Raw genomic sequence first — 21,125 nt, 5'->3', positions numbered from 1 at the left:
TACTGTACAACATAGAATACATTCAATATTTTATAATAACTATAAATGGAATATAACCTTTAAAAATTGTGAATCACCTGTACACCTGAAACTTATATAATATTGTACATCAACTATACTTCAATTTTTAAAAAAGACAACAAATAACAAGTGTTGGCAAGGATGTGGAGAAAAGAGAACTATTATGCACTGCTGGTGGGAATATAAATTGGTACAGTCGCTATGGAAAACAGTACGGAGATTCCTCAAAAAATTAAAAACAGAACTATGATGCAGCAATTCCACTCCTCGGTATTTATCTGAAGAAAATGAAAACACTAATTAGAAAAAAACGTATGTTCACCAATGTCTTAACAGTTTTCCAAGTACAGGTCTTTTACCTCCTTGGTTAGATTTATTCCTAGGTATTTTATTTTCTTTGATGCAACTGTAAATGGGATTGTTTTTTCAATTTCTTTTTGTGACAGTTCATTGTTAGTGTACAGAAAAGCAACAGAATTTTGTACCCTGAAGACAATTTAACCTGGCACAGCTAGCACCTAACTGTAAGTAGACAAAAAAAGTTAAAGTATATGTGCATTTAATTTTTGAAGTGGAAGATATTTTTTAAAATATTACAGTCATAAGAAACTGCTAACAGTTACAACTAAAAAACAGTTTAAGTGGTTTTGCAAGTGACTGTGATTGCAGAGCCTGGTTCCTGACTTGACTGCCTGCAGATCTAAAACGTGGACCTAATTTTTGCATGCTTCCCGGGCTTTCTTCATCGTACTGAATTTCACTGAATCCGTAGATTGACTTGATACATACAATGGAATATTACTCAGCCCTAAAAAACAATGAAATCTTCCCATTTTCAACAACACGGACGAACCTAGAGGGTATTATGCTAAGTGAAACAAACCAGGCAGAGAACGACAAATACTGTATGACTTCACTTACATGTGGAAGTTAAAAACAAAACAAATGAACAAACATAACAAAAGAGTTATAGATACAGAGAACCAACAGGTAGTTGCTAGAGGGGGTTGGGGGAGGAAAGAAATAAATGAGGGAGATTAGGATGGTACAGACTTCCAGTTGCAAAATAAATGTGTCATGGGTATGAAATGTACAGTGTGGGGAATATAATCAATAACTATGTAATATTTCTGTATGGTGAAGTCATAACTAGACTTACTGTGGTGCTCATTTTGAAATGTATAGAAATATTTAATGACTATGTTGTGTAACAGGAACTAACACAGTGTTGCAGGTCAATTATACTTCAAAAACAAACTCATAGAAAAAGAGATCAGATATGTGGCTACTAGAGGTGGGAGGTAAGGAAGGGGGAACTGGGTGAAGGCAGTCAACAAAGGTACAAACTTCCAGTTATAAGTACTAGGCATGTAGTGTGCAATATGATACACAGAAATAACACTGCTGGATGTTACAGATGAAAGTTGATGAGAGAGCAAATATTAGGATTTCTCATCATAAGGAAAAATATTTTTTTCTACTTCTTTAATTTTGTATGAGATGATAGATGTTCACAAAAATTATTGTGATAATCATTTCATGATGTAAGTCAAATCATTATGCCTGTACATCTTAAAACTTATACAGTGCTATATGTCAATTATATCTCAATGAAACTGGAAGAAGAAAAAATAAAATAGACTGCTACAAGTCAGCTACACTTAGATTTCCAACATAGTATTTATATGTCTAAATAAATAATTAAGTTGAATCATTTGGCTCTGTATTTAAATCCTATTGGCTCCAACTAATTTAACTGTCATTACAAAGTGGCTTCTGTTATGGGAGCCCCAAAAGGGAACTGTTCAGGGAATTCTCCCAAAACACTTAAAGAATCTATTCATCTATTCTCTTAAAAGTACAGACTTCACCCACCCGCCCCCCTCCAAAATGTAGAGGTTCTAAATACAGCACACAGCATAGGGGATACAAGCATGCAATCTCTCTAATGTCATGTCACCAGGATGGTTTATCCTCCTGGTTTCAGGATGTACAGAGTTTAATAATACACGGATATAACATAAAAGTGACAAAAATTTTGATAAGTCAACTTCAATACTGAAAAGGTTATTAAGAATTCCTTCCCATCCCAAAAGTATTTGTCTTGGGTCATCTCTAATGAACCTTAGAAGAGCCAGCGTATTTCACAGGGGCTAAATAAAACTTTTTAAAAGGTTAACGGAAAAATATTTATGTGAAAAATGCCTCCGAACAATCTTTTAGTGGGTGGATTCGGCACATACCAGTGAATGCTTTTGAGCTTAGTCCAATTTCGAATTAAGCTAGAGTTTACCTTTAAGAAACAATGAACCTGCTTTTAAGTAAAACCCTGTGTTAATAAGAAACATGGAATGTGAATACAAAAAAAAAAAAGATTTTATCAACTGAACTGTATCTAAAAATTTTACAAAGTTTTCCATGAGCCGTCAGTAAGTCTTTAAAATGCATGATCTTTTAAAAAACTTGTTAGTCATTCATCTGTAAAAATCTAGCTTCTTATGTGTGTGCCAAGTATAAAATTGCCCCACGCTAAATTTAACACAAACCTCACATTACAGAGTTATGTGTTCTTGCACTTCAACACGACTATGACAGTGATTCACAGGGTGAAAATACACTGAGAATAGTCTACATTCTGCAATTCAGTGCAATGAAGAAAGGCTTGTGAAGCATGCAAAAATTAGGTCCATGTTTTAAATCTGCAGGCCATCAAGCCAGGAGCCAGGCTCTGAAATCACAATCACTTGCAAAACCATTTAAACTATTTTTTTTGTTGTAACTGTTAGCAGGTTCTTATGACTGTAATGTTTTAAAAAAATATCTTCCACTTCAAAAATTAAATGCACATGTACATTAACATTTTTTGTCTACTTACAGTTAGGTGCTAGCTGTGCCAGGTTAAAATTGCCTTCTTCCCCCTTTCCAATTCTGTATTCTCTTCTTTTAATTTTTTTTTGAAGATTTAAATTTTTTTTATTTTCGGCTGCGTTGGGTCTTCATTGCTGCATGCGGGCTTTCTCTAGTTGTGGTGAGCGGGGGCTACTCTTCGTTGCAGTGCATGGGCTACGCATCGCGGTGTCTTCTCTTGTTGCAGAGCACGGGCTCTAGGCACGTGGGCTTCAGTAGTTGCAGCACATGGACTCAGCAGTTGTGGCATGCGGTCTCAGCAGTTGTAGCTCGTGGGCTCTAGAGCGCAGGCTCAGTAGTTGTGGCACACGGGCTTAGTTGCTCCGTGGCATGTGGGATCTTCCCAGACCAGGGATCGAACCCATGTCCCCTGCACTGGCAGGCGGATTCTTATCCACTGTGCCACCAGGGAAGTCCTCTTCTTTTAATTTTTGTACACTGTGGTTCCAAGTTAATTTCATAATATTTATCCAAATAATTGTTGGCTAAAAATTTGTTCTTTTTAACTACAACTTGTGAAGTAACGTAAAGTTTAATCAAAAAAAAAAATGAAGAGTCACTTTATGATGACATTCTGTTTTCTACAAAGTAATGTTACCTTTTCATATGTTATTCAAGAATGATTAATCATTTTATAAATGCTAGAAAATTAAAGATACTCAATACTATAAATTGATTATGTGTAACTCTTAACAGAGCACATTGAAAAATAAGATGTAAACTGAGTTGCTCAAGGTCAGACAATATGGCAGTGAGGCAGGCAGCTCTGGCAGTCTCTCAAATTCCTGTCTTCCCACATGTGCCATACTGAGACCCCTGCTCTATCCCCTGCCTGCAAAACACTAACACAGGTATTGTCCACAGGACAGGAACCACCTAGGGCAGAATTTCAAACTTAAGAATTGATTAAGTAGAAGAGAATTTAACCTAAACATTATCATAATATATGAATTCAAATTATTTTTTAGGTAATGGAGTCATCATAGCAACCAACTTTTTCCTAACATTGTATTTAAGTAGCTACGAGCTGGCTCCAGAGGACCTGGGGGCTCCACTAGAGAGAACTAGCTCTGGGGAAGAGAAACAGTTAAATTTCAGAGCTGGGCTGCCCTCATTGTCTGTGGTAACCTGCAGGCCACTCACAGAAGAACCTTGTATCAGCTTTCTCACCTCCTCACACTGGGAAGGGGTGATCATTCTTCTTTCAAATTCTCAGTTTGAGCTACTCTACTGTAGACCAGAGGAAGTCCTAGAGTGTTAACAGTTTGCTTAAATTTTGAGGGGGCTTCAAATCGCTTTATCACTTCTAACATTACGTTTAAAGCAAATCTTTTATGCATTCTTATACATTTCTCATCACTGAAACTCACTGGCCTCTCTGTGATATTTCTTCCCCTACTTGCAAAGGAGTTCCAAATCCCTTAGCAAATTATGAAAAAAATCAACAGACATAAAGATGAGGGTCAAAATATCACTGTTTAATGATGGGAGTTTGCAGGCTAGCTACAATGTGCTTTCATGTTAAAACTATCAAGTTAACAACTATCTGACTTCCATATTCAAATACATATGTTTATGTTCTTTGAAAAAATATCTAATGCCAAAAGCAACTATTCAAATATAAACCATACATATTCTTTGGTTCACATGTACATGCAAAAACTCTGACAGATAAAAAGTATAAGAATGGAATTTTTGGCGAGCTTACACAGAATTATAGAATTTTTATTAAAAAAACGAGAGAAGGCAGGGAAGGAAATTAACATTCATTATGTGCTTACTAAGAAAGAGATACTGTGCTAAGTACTTTACATAAAACTGAGATCAACTGAATGTTTCTTACATTCCTTGACCAAGTAATTATAATCGTATATATTCAAACATCAAAGGAATTAAAAACAAACTCTCTGAGAATCCTGAACTGATTCCATTTTTTCTTTGGGCAATGTGCTAAGCCTATCACATTCATCATCCTTACATACAGAGACAAAAGGCCCAGAGTCATATTACATTATTTAAATTATTCCCAGAAAGTAACTCATGAATACTATTACCTCACTGAAATAGTCTTTCCAAGAGGCTAGTTTTGGTGATCCAAGAATTCAATTCTCATAAGCATGCTTTGATAAGAGTTTGCTACAAATTTCATTATACATCAAGAGATGAGCTGCTAACATGAAAGAATACTCTTCATTATGACGATTTACATATTTAAGCTAATTCAGCTTCTGAAGGTTATGAAGAAGAGAACTAGGGTTAGAAATGAGAGAGATCTGACTTCACTCAGGCCTTCACTTCGATGAGGTCTTCACTGGCTGGCTGTGCTGTTTTACTGATTAACAGTAAAATAGTCACTTCAGTGACGACAGATGCTTTTTGGGAAAGGTGGGGAGGAAATCAAGCAAAATATCTACGCTTCCAATGCATAACAGCTTGATCATGTACCTCTGAAAAAAGAAATAACCTGAAGTGGATTTTTAAATGTCTGATATACTATATTTGGAATAAAATTGTAAGCAATTTTATTCTTACATTTCTGACATTTCAATCAGTGACTTTAATAAAATATCAAAAATTCTAATGACTCAGCACAACCTGAAAAATGTGGGTATTACAATGTTTAATGAAACCCAGTACAAACTTTCATCTATATTATAATTATGTAAAAGTGTGTGTGTGTGTGTGTGTGTGTGTGTGTGTACCTAAAAAGTAGAACTGTGAAAAGAGTTGATGTTGGGTTATAATGGGCTGATAGATAATTGTTTTTCTTTCTTGATTCTTTTCTATTGTAATAATGTCACAACAAAAACAACTTATAAAAAAAGAACATCACTGCTTTATGGATAAAATAGTACTCCGTCTGCAATGACTGAACCATGTTAAAGATATGAGTACCTGTGTCTTCTGTCAGTTCCAGGAAAGCAAACACCACAACTTCCGTGCATCCCCCATAACACTTAACGTCTCATCTCAGGTCCAAACAGACCCAGTAAATACCCAATGAGGGACAAGTCACTGAACCACTGATGAACACCAAGTGTAGTTAATATAAAAATAGAAACTTACTGTTATTTGTTGGTTCAGGAAACCCAGCCTTTGGACCACTCCATCCTTTGTTTTCCCCTGTCTGAAAAATTAAACCAATTGTTTAAGTCCGGGGAAAGAGACTCAAATTCAAAAAGAAAAAAGTTGACTAATCAATTAAGCAAGGGCGAAGGTTATTCTGCTCGTTCTCTCCACCTCTGACCCCAGAACCATGGACACAAGAATAACCAACATGAACGGTACCATCTATCCCTTTTCTACATTCGAATCTGTTTCTTATGTCTCCTGCTTTTATCTGTTTATTTAAATTTATAATTTAAGTCATCAATAAAGCCCCATATTTAGTATATGTATTATATTTATACAACATGGGCTCTACCAAGGTGGTGAAGAAGTAGATAATTCTTTTTCAAACAGTAGACAATAATCATCACAAGTGCTAAAGTGACTAAAAGGGCTTCTTTATCACTTCTGAAGTCAAATTAACAATAGAAATATTACTATGTCTGTACTGAAAAGTCCTGACAAGGGTCACTGAATATTGCTAATGACATGGGCAAAAACCCTGAAAACTAAACCCTAACTTTAAGTGAAATCTGGAATATCCTGGCTTTTCCCAGATGATTTGGTCAATGTCTAGTGTAAAATACATTCTGAGCTCAGATATTTTGAAGTAGTAAGTATTTTAATCACATTATAAGTGACTTTAACTGGTTACATTCTCTTTTTGTGGAGCTGGTGTTATTAAGTACTCCAGGAGGGGAAAAGGCCTATTTCCTATTATAAGCAGTATTTATGTTATCAGATGTCAAAGATCAAAGGGATAAATTAAATCCATATATAAACACAAACTACGTTTCCAGCAAATAGTGTACAACTGTGAAAGGACGGAGGAGAAAACGTGTGTAAATGCAGATACACGTGGACGGGAAGGCCTGAGGAGACTCCCACTCACAAGTTCTCTGTGAAGCACAAAACAGGACCACAGAATGAGAGGAGCGCTGACGGAGGGGGTTATAAATCTGAGGAAAGTGTACACTGCAAGGAATAAGTCACTTCAGGGAAAGAAAGAGCTGGCTGGTTAGAAGAATACAGATCCTCAGGCACCTGAGTGCTCAGTCGAAGTTGGTAATAATACATTTAGCACTTCATTTCTCCCTTTCTCTCCTTCTACTAATAACCAAAGTTACTTAAGTATTAGATTTCATTCCCTACGCCTAATTTTTCACCTTCAACTGACTCCCAAGCCTGCTGCTCTCTGATTTCTACCCCAACACTCTCATGAAACTGCTTTTGTAAGGTTTCTGCTTAAACATGACACAGTGACCACAAAGAGTAATCTCTTCTCTCTCCCCAAACAACTCTAAATTGATAATCCAATAAGCCATAAACTCTCTCTCTTGCCCTCTGCCCCTACCCTCCCCAGAATATGAAAGGAAGCAACAGCAGAAGAGGTAAGTCAAAGTTGGTAACCTGGAAAGCAGATTAGCTGCAACTAACTTAGCAGATGTGAGCTGGCTGAAACCTCACCTGCAGAGCAAGAAGCCAGCAAAGAGCTCACAAAGAGTAAATCAGTTTGTGCTCCAGGAGCCCAGAAAGCCTCGGGAATCAGAAGCACACCTGGTACTTCTAAAGATGAATCCTGGAAGAGCCTGAAAACAGAAAGATTGTTTGGAGCTCTTTCAAAATGCTATGAGACTTCCAGGTCACCTCTCGGACCCCAAGGAGACAGATTTCCTAAAAGGTTTCCTCTTCAGAAAGGCCTAAAACAGAGAGGCTCTGCACACCAGGTACAGCTGAGATGGGATGGATCTATACGCCACACTGCAAATAAGGAGATGGAGTCCAACGCTACATCCTTACATTCTGGAAGATAAGGTTCCCCAGCTGCCTTCCTCACTGGGCCTCAGAAGACAACCCCCGGCCTACGACCCACAAGGATGGTGAGGACAACACAGGGAACAGAGGAAAACTTCAAAAAAAAAAAAAAAAAGATTAAAAAAAACGTTCTCAGAGAGAAAGAAAGAGAGAAATATTACACGCATTAAACAAGAACAGGAGGTTATAAAGAGGAATATTCCGAGAATGAGAAAGAGCTCTGGGAAATAAAAAATACGATAGCTGAAGCAAAATAATTCAAAGAACGACTGGAAGACAAAAGTGAAGAAATCTCCTAGAAAACAGAACATAAAGAAAAAGAGAGAGAGAGAGAAAATAAAGAAAGAATCAGAAGATCATCCATTAGACTAACAGGTAACCTAGAAAGAAACATTAGCAAAACTGGAAGGAAAGAAATTATCAAAGAAAAAATATAAGAAGTCTCCCACTTTTAAAGTATATGAATTTCTGGACTGAAACCCAAACACCTAACACAATTTATAAAAGAATATACAAATCAAGTCAATCACCCATGAATTTTCCAAACTCCTGAGAAAAGAAGTTAGAAAAGCATCAAGAGGGAGACGAAACATAAAGGTTTCGTAACAGGCTGAAGAATCAGAAGGCTTTAGAGTTTCAACAGGAATGCTGAGAGGTAGAAAACATTGGTGCAATGCCTTCAAAACTCTGTGAAAAAAGTATTTCTAATTTAGAATTATGTCTCAGAAAAACTATCAACTGTGTGGGAAACATAAAGATGTATCAGACCTATAAGATCTCAAAAAAATTTACTCCCCATGTATCCTCTATCAGGAAGCTACTAGAGCATGTACTCCATCAACACAAGGAAATAACTGAAGAAAAAGGGAAACTGTCCAGAAAACAGGCAACTCAACAAGGGAGAGAGGCAAAAGCAATTTTCAGTGAAATGGTGAAGAAAAGAACCAAAATAGTGGGTCTTTAGCAGATCCATCAAACAAACAGTCCAAAGTAGAAGAGGAGGATAAAGAGCTCCAAGAAAGAAAAACCAAGAAACTAAAAAAGTACATGACGTGTTTACTTGGCAGAGAGTTTGGGGTTAAATTAGACAGACATAGAAAAGTATACATGTGGAGTATGAATAAGAGAACTAAATCTTCATTTTCCATAGCAGGAACTCAGATAATAACCTAAGAAGAAAAACAAACAAACAAAAAAAACACCAAGAAATCTCAGTATAAGCTACTGACGGTAGAAAATAACAGTAACAACTAAAACGGTAGTGAGTGGTTGCCTTTGGAAAAAGGGAAACAGAAATGGTCAGTTGCAGTGCAGGATAGCATGGTTTTTTATTATAAAACTTGAGTCTTTATACCATTAATCTTGAATAAATCTCGACTTCTTATACATATATGAGTACTACGTATATTACTCTGACCAATATATAATAAACAAATATTAAAAAGAATAAAGCACATGCCAGTTATGTCTTGATGTAGAACAAATTCCAAGTTATACGTGAAACCACGACATGTAAGTGAAAAAAAAAATCAAGTTACAAGATCAGTATATTTTTTTAAAGGTAGAGAGAGTGTTCCACTCTTCCTTAGAATGTAGAAATGTAACAATGAGAAAGAGCCAGACAATGTAAAAAGTCCTAACTTTCCTTGAACCCATCAGAGATCTGAGATTGTAAAGCAAACAAATGACATGAATTCTAGAGAGTGACAAACCCCTCTGAGGAGAGGCTGGGCTCACAAAATATTTCAACATTGGCAGAGCAAGGAAGGAAGAGATGAATACCAAAAATGCTGGTAAGAAGGCGGCAGATGAAACGCTAGTAAATTCTGAAAGACTGCATGTGGGTTAGCACAACAGTTTAGAAAAACTAGGAACTCCAGAGAGAAGTGCTTTTCCACGGGCTTCCTCTGGGAACTCAGGACAACTGGAGGTACATCAGGAAACCGGAGCGAGCCTCACTTGGTGGTACAGGTAGGAAGCAGGTGAATGTCTGTCACAGAGAGAAAAGCGAAGAACTCTGCACACTCCTCTAGTCTTCTCTCATACAAAGACAAAAGCTCAAGCCACTAAGAAAGGAGAGAAACAAATCCTATCTGCCTCTGGGGTAGAGGTAGGAAATTTTATTAACCCGAAAGCTCAGGCAAAGACTCATTGCTTCCGGGTAAAGAGTAGAAGCAAAAGCTATCTACTCCCAGAAAAAAAAAAAGGGAGGGTAGAAAACCCTCTTGAGAGAAAGACCCTGCGCCAATATAAAGCAGATGTCTGAAAATGCTGGGAAAGGGGCTGGAAAACTCTACTGCACCCAACACAACCTACAGATCCAAAGTAAAGTTTGGCTACCATGGGGAAGGAGGTAGAAGTAGTAGGAAAAACCCACCTCTGAGCCCCAGGCCCATAGAGTCTGTCTGAGAATGAGGTTGGACAAGAAAATCAAGAACTATGCTCCCTGGCTATTGTAAATAGAGCTGCAATGAACATTGTGGTACATGACTCTTTTTGAATTATGGTTTTCTCAGGGTATATGCCCACTAGTGGGACTGCTGGGTCAGAAGGTAGTTCTATTTTTAGTTTTTTAAGGAACCTCCATACTGTTCTCCATAGTGGCTGTATCAATTCACATTCCCACCAGCAGTGCAAGAGGGTTCCCTTTTCTCCACACCCCCTCCAGCATTTTTTGTTTGTAGATTTTTTGATGATGGCCATTCTGACCGGTGTGAGGTGCTATCTCATTGTAGTTTTGATTTGCATTTCTCTAATGATTAACGATGTTGAGCATTTTTTCATGTGTTTGTTGGCAATCTGTATATCTTCCTTGGAGAAATGTCTAATTAGGTCTTCTGCCCATTTTTGGATTGGGTTGTTTGTTTTTTTGATATTGAGCTGCATGAGCTGCTTGTAAATTTTGGAGATTAATCCTTTGTCAGTTGCTTCATTGGCAAATATTCTCTCCCACTCTGAGGGTTTGGAAGCAACCTAAGTGTCCGTCGACAGATGAATGGATAAAGAAGATGTGGCACATATATACAATGGAATATTACTCAGTCATAAAAAGAAACGAAATTGAGTTATTTGTAGTGAGGTGGATGGACCTAGAGTCTGTCATACAGAGTGAAGTAAGTCAGAAATATACTGTATGCTAACACATATATATGGAATCTGAAAGAAAAAAAAGGTCACGAAGAACCTAGGGGCAGGACAGGAATAAAGATGCAGACCTACTAGAGAATGGACTTGACGACACGGGGAGGGGGAAGGGTAAGCTGGGACAAAGTGAGAGTGGCATGGACATATATACACTACCAAATGTAAAACTGATAGATATTGGGAAGCAGCCACGTAGCACAGGGAGATCAGCTCGGTGCTTTGTGACCACCTAGAGGGGTGGGATAAGGGACGGTGGGAGGGAGGGAGATGCAAGAGGGAAGAGATATGGGGATATATGTACATGTAGCGCTGATTCACTTTGTTATAAAGCAGAAACCAACACACCATTGTAAAGCACTTATACTCCAATAAAGATGTTAAAAAAAAAAAGAATTATGCTCCCTTACCCAACACAATCCTATTATCAAATAATTAGTAGAAGCAGTTGACTACAAAGCATAGAGATACCCCTCACCTCATCACAGAGCAAAGAAAGGACTGCTGCAACCTGAGGATGGAGCAGAAACATTGAGGAAAAACCCTCCCCAAACCTTACCCCAAACAAAACACAGATAACAGCAAACCACTGCCAAACGAACTTGAAGTTAACAGACTGTGGCAACAACAAAACCCAAAACAAGCCCAACTACTGACTAGATTGATGCCACCTTCCATAGTAACAGTCTGACAGAAGAAGAGATTTGCCTATTTCTCAACATAAATGCTATTTAACTCAGCCTCTAATGTTTCTCAATACACAATGTCCAACATTCATTCAAACATTATGAGACATCCAAAACTGCAAAAAGAAATAACCCTTTGTCAAAAGAGGGAGAAGTCAACAAAACAGGACCCAGAGATGACCCAGATGCTAGAACTCTAGGAAATAAATTTTACAATACCTATGATTAATAGCTTAAAAGATCTAATGTAAAAGGCAAACAACATGCATGAACATTTGGAGAATTTCAGGAGAAAAACAGAAATTATAGTAGAACAAAAGCAGATGGAAATCCTAGGGAGATAAATATCACAGAAGAAAATTAATATTGATGTCATTATTAATAGATGAACATAGCTGGAGAATAATCAGTAATATTGTAGATAAATCAATAGAAATTCCTCAAACTGAGAAACAGGAAAAAAAACAAGGAGTGAAAAATAAAAAGGAACAGAAGATTCTGGATCTATTAAGACAACACCAATGGGCTAACAAATGTGTAACTGGAAACTCCCAAGGAGAGAGAAGACAAGGAAGAAGAAATATTTTAAAAGATGATACCTGAGTATTTGACAAAATAACTGAATGACAACAAATCCCAGATCCAATGTGTTCAGAGACCACTAAGCAGGAAAAATACAAAAAGGAGAAAGGAAGGAGGAAGAGGAAGAAAAGGAGGCAAAAGGGAGAGACGAAAGAGGAAGGAGGGAGAAGAGGGAAGAAGAGAAGGAGGAAGAAAGGAAAGAATCAAATTTAGACACATCAGAGTTAAACTGCTGAGAACTAATGAAAAAGGAAAATTTTGAAGGCCTTTAGAGCGGAAAAAAAGCACACCAAGAGGGGGAAAAAAAGGCAGATAAGAATTACAACAGACGTCACATAAAAAACTATGCAAGTCAGAAGACAGTGGAACAAGATCTTTTAAAGTGCTGAAAGAAACACAAAAACCCAGAATGCCATACCCAGACAAAAATAACTTTTAAAATGAAGACGAAATAACAAATTTCTCATCAAACAAAAACTGACAGAAATCACTGCCAGCAGACCTGCTAATACAAGTAGTATTAAAGGAAGTTCTACAAGCAAGAGTATAATACCATAAAGAAATTTAGATCTACACAAATGAATGAAGAATTCTGAAAATGGTAAAAAATGAAACTAAATGTAAGATACTTTTCCTGATTTTAACCACATAAAAAGATTGACTATATAAAGCAAAATTAGTAACAACTGTGGGTTTTATACTATATAGAGAGAAGTAAAATGTATGACCACATCGAAGGTGAAAGAGAAAAAAGTGAACAAAGAGTAAATGGAAAAAACAGAAACAACTAATAAGATGGTAGATTTAAATCCAACCACATCAACAGCTATAATAAGTACAAATGGTCTGATCACCCCCAACTAAAAGGCAGAGATTGTCAAATTATATTTTAAAAAGCAAGACCCTTGGGACTTCCCTGGTGGCGCAGTGGTTGAGAGTCCGCCTGCCGATGCAGGGGATACGGGTTCGTGCACCGGTCCGGGAAGATCCCACATGCTGCGGAGCAGCTGGGCCCGTGAGCCATGGCCGCTGAGCCTGCGCGTCCGGAGCCTGTGCTCCGCAACGGGAGAGGCCATGGCAGTGAGAGGCCCGCGTACCGCAAAAAGAAAAAAAATAAAAATAAAAATAAATAAATAAATAAAAAGCAAGACCCTATTATATCCTTTCTAAAAGAAACCAATTTAAACATAAAGACGCAGATAGGCTAAAAGTAAAATGATGGGGGGGAAATATCCCACACAAACACTAATCAAAATAAAACTGGAGTGACTATATTAACATCAGACAAAGAAGAACTCAGAACAAGGAATATTACCAGGGAGAGAAAAAAATCACATAATAATAAAGTGGCCAAGTCATCATAAAAGCATAACAATCCTAAAGGTATATGTATGTAACAACATAGCTTCAAAGTACATAAAACAAAACTGATAAAGCTGAAAGTACATAAATCCAAATTTCTAGCTGGAGACATTAACACTTGATAGAAGAAGTAAACAGAAAATCAGAAGAGACACAGGACTTGAAAGAAGAAATCAAAGGGAAATTAGAACAAATTTTGAAATGAATAAAAATAAAAACTCAACTAGTCAAAATCTGTGGGACAGAGCTAAACCAGTGCTTAAAGAGAAATACATATCATTAAATTCTTATATTAGAAAAGAAGAAAGTTCTCAGATCCACAATCTAAGCTTCTAGCTTACAAAACTAAAAAAGAACGGAAAATTAAATCCAAAGCAAGTGAAGGAAGGATAAAATGAAGAGCAGAAATCAATAAAATTGAAAATAAAAAAATAGAGAAAAACAAATGAAACCATAACCTGGTTGTTTGAAAAGGATAAAAATAATTGATAAACCCCTAGCCAGATTGATCAGGAGAAAAAAAGAGAACAAATTATCAGTATCAGAAATGAGACAGAAAATGTCACTACAGATGCTGTAGCCATTAAAAGAATGATAAGGCAGTGTTATGAACAATTTTATATCATTAAACTCAACTTAGACGAAATGGACAAATTCCTTGAAAGATTTGAACTGCCAAAGCTCACTCAAGCAGAAGTAGATAATCTGAGTAGTCTTATATCTATTTTTTAAACTCAATTTATACTTAAAACCTTCCTACAGAAAAAATTCTAAACCCAGATGGCTCCACTGGTAAATTCTACCCAACAATTAAGGAAGAAAGAATACCAAACTCTTTGAGACTATGAAAGAGGAGGAAATACTTCCAAACTCACTATAGGAGGCCAGCACTACCCTGACAGTGATATTAAAACCAGTATTTCTACTTGGGATGATGAAAACTTTCTGGCAGTGGACAGTGGTGATAGTTGCACAACACTGTAACTGTACTTAATGCCACTGAAATGTACACCTAAAAATGGTTAAAACGGTAATCTTTGTTATGTATGTATATATAGCTATCCCCCACCTTTTCAAAGTTTACTTTATGCCATTTGCTTTTATGAAAGACCTGCACTAGTACCTGTTATTGCTGACCAAAAGAAATCCAAAGAGGGTTTTCACTTCTATGAAAAACCAAAAATACCATTCAGCGTTTATTTTGCAGGTAACCATCACTGCGGCAGTGCACACCAAGAGTGGCAACTACATTCAGCATCTCAGCATCCAGCCGCCATAGCTTTGAACTGCGTCTGAAGATCTGTGCTTTATCTGGATTTATGTTGTGCATCCGTTACCAAGATGTGTCCTAAGGTAAACACTTCTTCATTTTAGGCCATTCTGGCTTACAAAATGTTTCACAGGAATGCTATACTTTCAGATAGTGGGGGAAAACTGTATCACATAAATTTTTTAAAATCCATCAATAAAAAAATTCACCATATCCACAAACTAAACAGAAAAGTCATATGCATATCCCAACAGATGCACAGAAAGCATTTGGCAAAGTTCAACATTCACTGATAATTAAGGGGGAAAAAAACTTCCCAACAATGCAAGAATACCAGGAACTATCAGCCTGATATAGAGCATATATAAAAAGCCTACAGGGGCTTCCCTGGTGGCGCAGTGGTTGAGAGTCCACCTGCCGATGCAGGGGACACGGGTTCGTGCCCCAGTCTGGGAAGATCTCACATGCCGCGGAGCGGCTAGGCCCGTGAGCCATGGCCACTGAGCCTGCGCGTCTGGAGCCTGTGCTCCGCAACGGAAGAGGCCACAACAGTGAGAAGCCCGTGTACCGCAAAAAAAAAAAAAAGCCTACAAGCATCACAGTATATAATGGTGAAAGACAATGATTTCCTCATAGGATCAGAAACAAGGTAAAGATATCTGCTTTCCTATTCAACAATCAATCGCTTCTATTCAACACTGTTCTGGATGTTCTACTCAGGGCAATAAAGCAAGACAAATAAATAAAAAGCATACAGATTAGAAAGGGAAAAAAACTGTCTTTATTCACAGACGACACATCATCGATGCAGAAAAATCACAAAAAAATCTACAAAGTAAGCTAATCTAACTGGTAAGTCAGTTTAGCAAGGTCACAGGATACAAGGTCAATATATAAAAGACAACTGTATTTCTATATGCTAGAAAAGAAGAATTGGAAATTAAAAACCAATACCATTAACAATAGCATCCACAAACATGAAACGCTTAGGGATAAACATTAAAAATGTACAAGATATTTCTATGAAAAAGTACAAAACACTGCTGGGATCTATTTCCAAAAACCTAAATAAACAGGGAGCTAGATCTTGTTCATGCACTGGAAGACTCAATATTCTTAAGATATCAATTTATGCAAAACTGATCTATATAGTCAACACAACCCCAAAGAAAACTCCCAACTGGATATTTTTTGGTAGAAATTGACTCTACAGTTTATTATGAAAATGCAAAGACTCTAGATTTGCCAAAAAGATTTTTAAAAAGCAGAACAAAGATGGAGTTCGTTATCTGATTTGAAACCGTAGCAAAAAAGCTACACTCTATATACAGTTGTAATAGCTAAAGAACAGACATACAGATTAATGGAACAGAATAGAGACTCTAGAAACAGACCCATACATATGTGGTCAATTGATTTTCAACACAGGTGCTAAGGAATTCAATGGAGAAAGCACTCATCTTTTAAACAAATGTGGTGCCTGAACGTACATAAAAAAAGGAGAGAAGGCAGGAAGGGAGGAGAGGGGAGTCCATCTGATAGAGGACTGGCACACAAAATATATAAAGAACTTTTACAACCCAATAATAGGGAAGCAAAACATCAAGTTTTTTAAAAGACAAAAATTTCGAACAAATACTTCATGGAAGAGATATGAATGGTAAATAAACACATGATAATCTACTCAGCATTATTAATTAGGGAAAATGCAATTAAAATCCAAAGAGATAATGTTATACACCTACTAGCATGATCAAAGCTAAATGACAATAACAAGAGCGGGAAAAGATGTGGAGTAATTGGAAATCTCAAACATTGCTTGTGGAAATGTAAAATGGTACAGCCTCTCTGGAAAACATCTTCAGTTTCTTGTAAAGTGACACGGTACTTATTATTTAACTGTGTACCTATAGGATATACTAGAGAATATGTACGATAAAGATTTTTACATGAATGTTTGTAACCACTTTATTTATAATAGCCTCAAACTACAAACAACCTAAATGTTGGTGAAGAATAAAATAGTGACAAACAATAAAATAGAACAAATGAATGATAAATGCAACAACGTGCAGGAATCTCAGCAATAAGAAGCCAGACACAGGACTTCCCTGGTGGCGCAGTGGTTAAGAATTGCCTGCCATTGCAGGGGACACGGGTTCGATCCTTGGTCCAGGAAGATCCCACATGCCACAGAGCAACTAAGCCTGTGGGCCACAACTACTGAGCCTGCGCTCTAGAGCCCACGAGCCACAACTACTGAGCCCGCGCACCACAACTACTGAAGCCCTCACGCCTAGAGCCCGTGCTCCGCAACAAGAGAAGACACCACAATGAGAAGTGCGTGCACCAAAACAAAGAGTAGCAAGGGGCTCGCCACAACCAGAGAAAGCCTGCACACAGCAATGAAGACCCAATGCAGCCAAAAATAAATAAATAAACTAAATAAATTTATTAAAAAAAAAAAAAGAAGCCAGACACTAAAGGCTACATAATGTACGATTCAATTTATACAACATTTTGGAAAAGGCAAAATTATAGAGACAGAAATCAGTCCAGTGCTTGGCAGGGGCTAAGGAAAGGGGAAGACACTTACTATAAATGGGCATTAAGGAATTGTTTGGGGTAACAGAAATGTTATAAATCTTAATTGTGATGGTGGTCAGTGCATGTACACACACACACACACACACACACACACACACACACACACGTCGAAATTTACTGAACCACAACTCGATAAATCTGAATATTTTTAAAGGGGGTATGTTAGTGCATACACATAGAGTATCTCTGTAAGGATATTTATTTCATCTTTATTTATCAAATCCTTACATAAGATTCATTATATTTCAGACACCATTCTACACAATGTACAAATATTAACTCACAGTGGGAGATAACTTTTTAGGAAGAGAGACCAAGAGACTGAGGGTCTCAGGGTGAAGTGAGACTAACATTTTTTTTTTCACTGTTTACTCTTTTGTGCTATTTAAATTCTTTTAAAATCATGTACATATCTTGCTTATTTTTTTTTAAAAGCCAACTTTTTAAAAACTGCTTTTACAGGGGTTTTTTTTTAATTGCTTTTGCTACATTCTCCAAAGATCTTCTTTTTGACAAGTCATCATATTCACTCCTTCTCTTATTCGATCTCTGCAGCACACGACTGCCACCTTTTTAAAATCATTCTCTACTGCCCCTTTTGCAGGTATTCTTTCCTCCTCCTTCTTCCTGTACCCCCACGCACATTATCTGCTACTGAGATCTCATCATGTACACCTCAGAAGGACTGCTGGTGTCTTTCCCCTCTCCTCTCTACCACCACTGCCTTAGTTCAGATTCTCAGCATCTTTCACCTGAACAATTCTGCTAGCACGGGCCTCCCTGCCTTCAGTCCTGTCCTGCCCAAATCCATTCACTACATTACTTACAGGACTGTCTTTTGAAGAAAGCAAACCAGATCATGTCACTTTCAAGTTCAAATCTCAAATTAATAATTCAAAAGCTTTTACTTCACATAAAAACAGTGGTCTCGGCTATTCCTGACTTTCCAGATTCATCTTCACATATCTAGAATTTTAATTATACTATAATTTTTGTCATATGATTAAAGCTCCTCACCCCTAACACTTACTGGTCAGTTCTTGCGTGCAGGGACAAAATTCCAGTCATCCCGTTATCTTCAATTTTAAGTGTTTGGCATTTAGTGGGGGTGGTGGTTAATTTTATGTGTCAACTTGTCTGGGCTACAGTTCTCAGACATTTGGTCAAATGTTATTCTGGGTGTTTCTGTGAGGGTGTTTTTGGAAGAGATTTACATTTAAATCACTGAACTTTGAGTAAAGCACATGGCTCTCTATAATGTGGGTGGGCCTCGACAGTTGAAGTCCTGCCTAGAAAAAGGCTGACCTTCCCTGGAGCCAGAGGCAGCTCTCTAGCCAATCGCCTCTGGACTCTGCAGCTCTTTCCTGAGTCTCCAGCCTGCCAGCCTCCCCAGCAAATTTTGGACTAGCCAAGCCTCCAAAATTGCATGGGCCAATTCCTTAAAAAAATCTCTGTGTGATACACACACGCACACGCACACACATACACACACACACACACACACACACACTCTCTCTCTCTCTCTCTCTCTCTCTCTGTTGGGCTCTGTTCCTCTGGAGAACCCTAACTAATAACACAGTGGGTAAGCAAAAAACGTTTTTCAAATTAATGAAATTAATGCCAGTTTTTTGTTCTATTTTATTTTCACGTAACTTACAAATAAATGTCTATGAGATTTATTTTGACATATTTTTATAAATCACCTATCAATTTTAAGTCAATATAAATGTGTTAAGTTAAAACAACATATACACAATATAGGAACTATAGAAACTTGAACACGTTAGGTTTCATGTTACAAATACTTTTAAAAGAAGAAAAAGCATTCATTAGCCAGGTTATAAAAACAGAATTGAAATCTCCAGTGATATCACACAGACAAATAATTTTTAATCACTCAAAATAACTTCCTAGATATTCACAGTACCTTAAAAAGAAAAGCATATCTAAATATTTTTTAACAGATGATATCATTTCTACTCTAGCCTTCAGAAAGGTGTTCCTACAGAAACTGAAAATATCCCTGAAACAGAATCCTTATGTGAGAAAATGGCATGGAAAAAAGCATATTGTTTATGATAGAAATAATTATTATGCCTGTTTTGTGAATGTTCATACAAATAAAATATTTAATAAAAATAATTTATACATATGTATAGATAAAATGATAATTTAATACAAAGTGAAATGAAGCCAGTTCCTGCCTAGTTATCTGCCAAGTCCTGAATTCAAGGTTCTCAGCTTCTCTTACAACAGAGGTAGGTGTTAATGATGTCATTACCTGCTGCAGAAGAAATAGGGGACCACGAACACAAGTCTTGGCAGAAAATAAACACCCTCTGAGTTTACCCTTAATTTAAAGTAAACAGAAAAATTAGTTTATAGAGTGTCTGTCCTATATAGCTCCTGCCCTAAAGGTGTAATCAGGATCTTTATTTCTAGTGTTTTCAGCTGTATTCCAGAAATAAAGGCTAACAACCTCTATTCTTAAAAAAGCACGAATTAAAACTGTGTACATAAGGCAAAAATCATCAGTCAGTAAGCTAAAAATTATTACATTGGTATTATATAAGATATGTATAATGATACAATGAACTTTTAGTATTTTCTAATTGTAAGATTATAATATTTTATCTTGAACCCTAAACAGCTGTTATTTTATACCTGGAGAATCTATCTTTAAAGAAATGAAGATAGAGTACCACCTTAGAAAAGTTAAAACTTGACATCTACTTTAACACCAGTTAAGACAGTACTTAGAGTCAAGGAACACTGGGACAGAATTTGCTCATCACTTTTGTACCCTGACAGGATAGAACTTGTCCATGTAAATTTAACTCTCACCTTGTCAAGTTGATCTTGAAGACTAGTGGATGCTTTATAACCAAGCTGTAACAGCATTGCTTCTGCAGCATTTTTTTTGGCTATTTTTTTATTAGGTCCTGTTCCAGTAGCAACTTCATTGCCTACCTTGACCTGGTAAGATTAAAGTAAGAAATTAATGATAGCTGCTTTGGTAACAAACCTTAACACCATAAAGCAATGTGTTCTGCTCTCTAGCATTCAAAAATATAAAGTTCAGTCGATAATAAAATTGGCAATTAAGATCCCTTTTATGTAAAATATATATGAATATATACATGGAGAAAAGTATGGAAACATGGTCCTCAAAATGTCAGTGGGGGTTATCTCAGGATGACAGAATCTTAGAAGATTTTTAGTTCCTTACATATTTCTATATTATTTGATTTTTAAACAATAAACTTGTATAATTGATATAAGCATAAAAATAAAATTCGCATTGTAGAGAGTTGATTACGACTACATTTAGTATTCTTAATAAACTGAAAAGGCTGAAATTCATGCTGCTGCCACTTAAAATAATATAAAATGGGCAGAGGACCTGAATAGACATTTCTCCAAAGAGGACGTGGAGATGGCCAAGAGGCAAATGAAAAGATGCTCAATATCGCTAATCATGGGGGAAATGCAAATCAAAACCACAATGAGCTATCACCTCACACCCGTCAGAATGGCTATCATCAAAAAGAACACAAATAACTAATGTTGGCGAGGATGTGGAAAAAAGGGAACCCTCCTGCACTGTTGGTGGGAATGTAAATTGG

The 21,125-nt window shown here is 36.9% G+C and overlaps 1 protein-coding gene across 14 annotated transcripts in view; it reads right to left on the bottom strand.

The window, feature by feature from the left end:
• STAU2 (staufen double-stranded RNA binding protein 2) overlaps nucleotides 1-21,125 on the bottom strand; it is a 305,414-nt gene that overhangs the window by 155,169 nt on the left and 129,120 nt on the right. For all 14 annotated transcript variants that reach the window (XM_067712055.1, XM_067712049.1, XM_067712054.1 and 11 more), the window contains 2 exons: nucleotides 20,344-20,475; nucleotides 5,995-6,055 (listed from right to left, as the gene is read on the bottom strand). In XM_067712055.1, the coding sequence (XP_067568156.1) occupies nucleotides 5,995-6,055; nucleotides 20,344-20,475 (193 nt within the window). The remainder of the gene's footprint in view (nucleotides 1-5,994; nucleotides 6,056-20,343; nucleotides 20,476-21,125) is intronic.

Source organism: Pseudorca crassidens, chromosome 17 (assembly GCF_039906515.1).
Source record: "Pseudorca crassidens isolate mPseCra1 chromosome 17, mPseCra1.hap1, whole genome shotgun sequence".
Lineage (NCBI taxonomy): Eukaryota > Metazoa > Chordata > Mammalia > Artiodactyla > Delphinidae > Pseudorca > Pseudorca crassidens.
The sequence above is the reverse complement of the archived record's forward strand: the minus strand, read 5'-3'. Positions and strand labels throughout refer to the sequence as shown.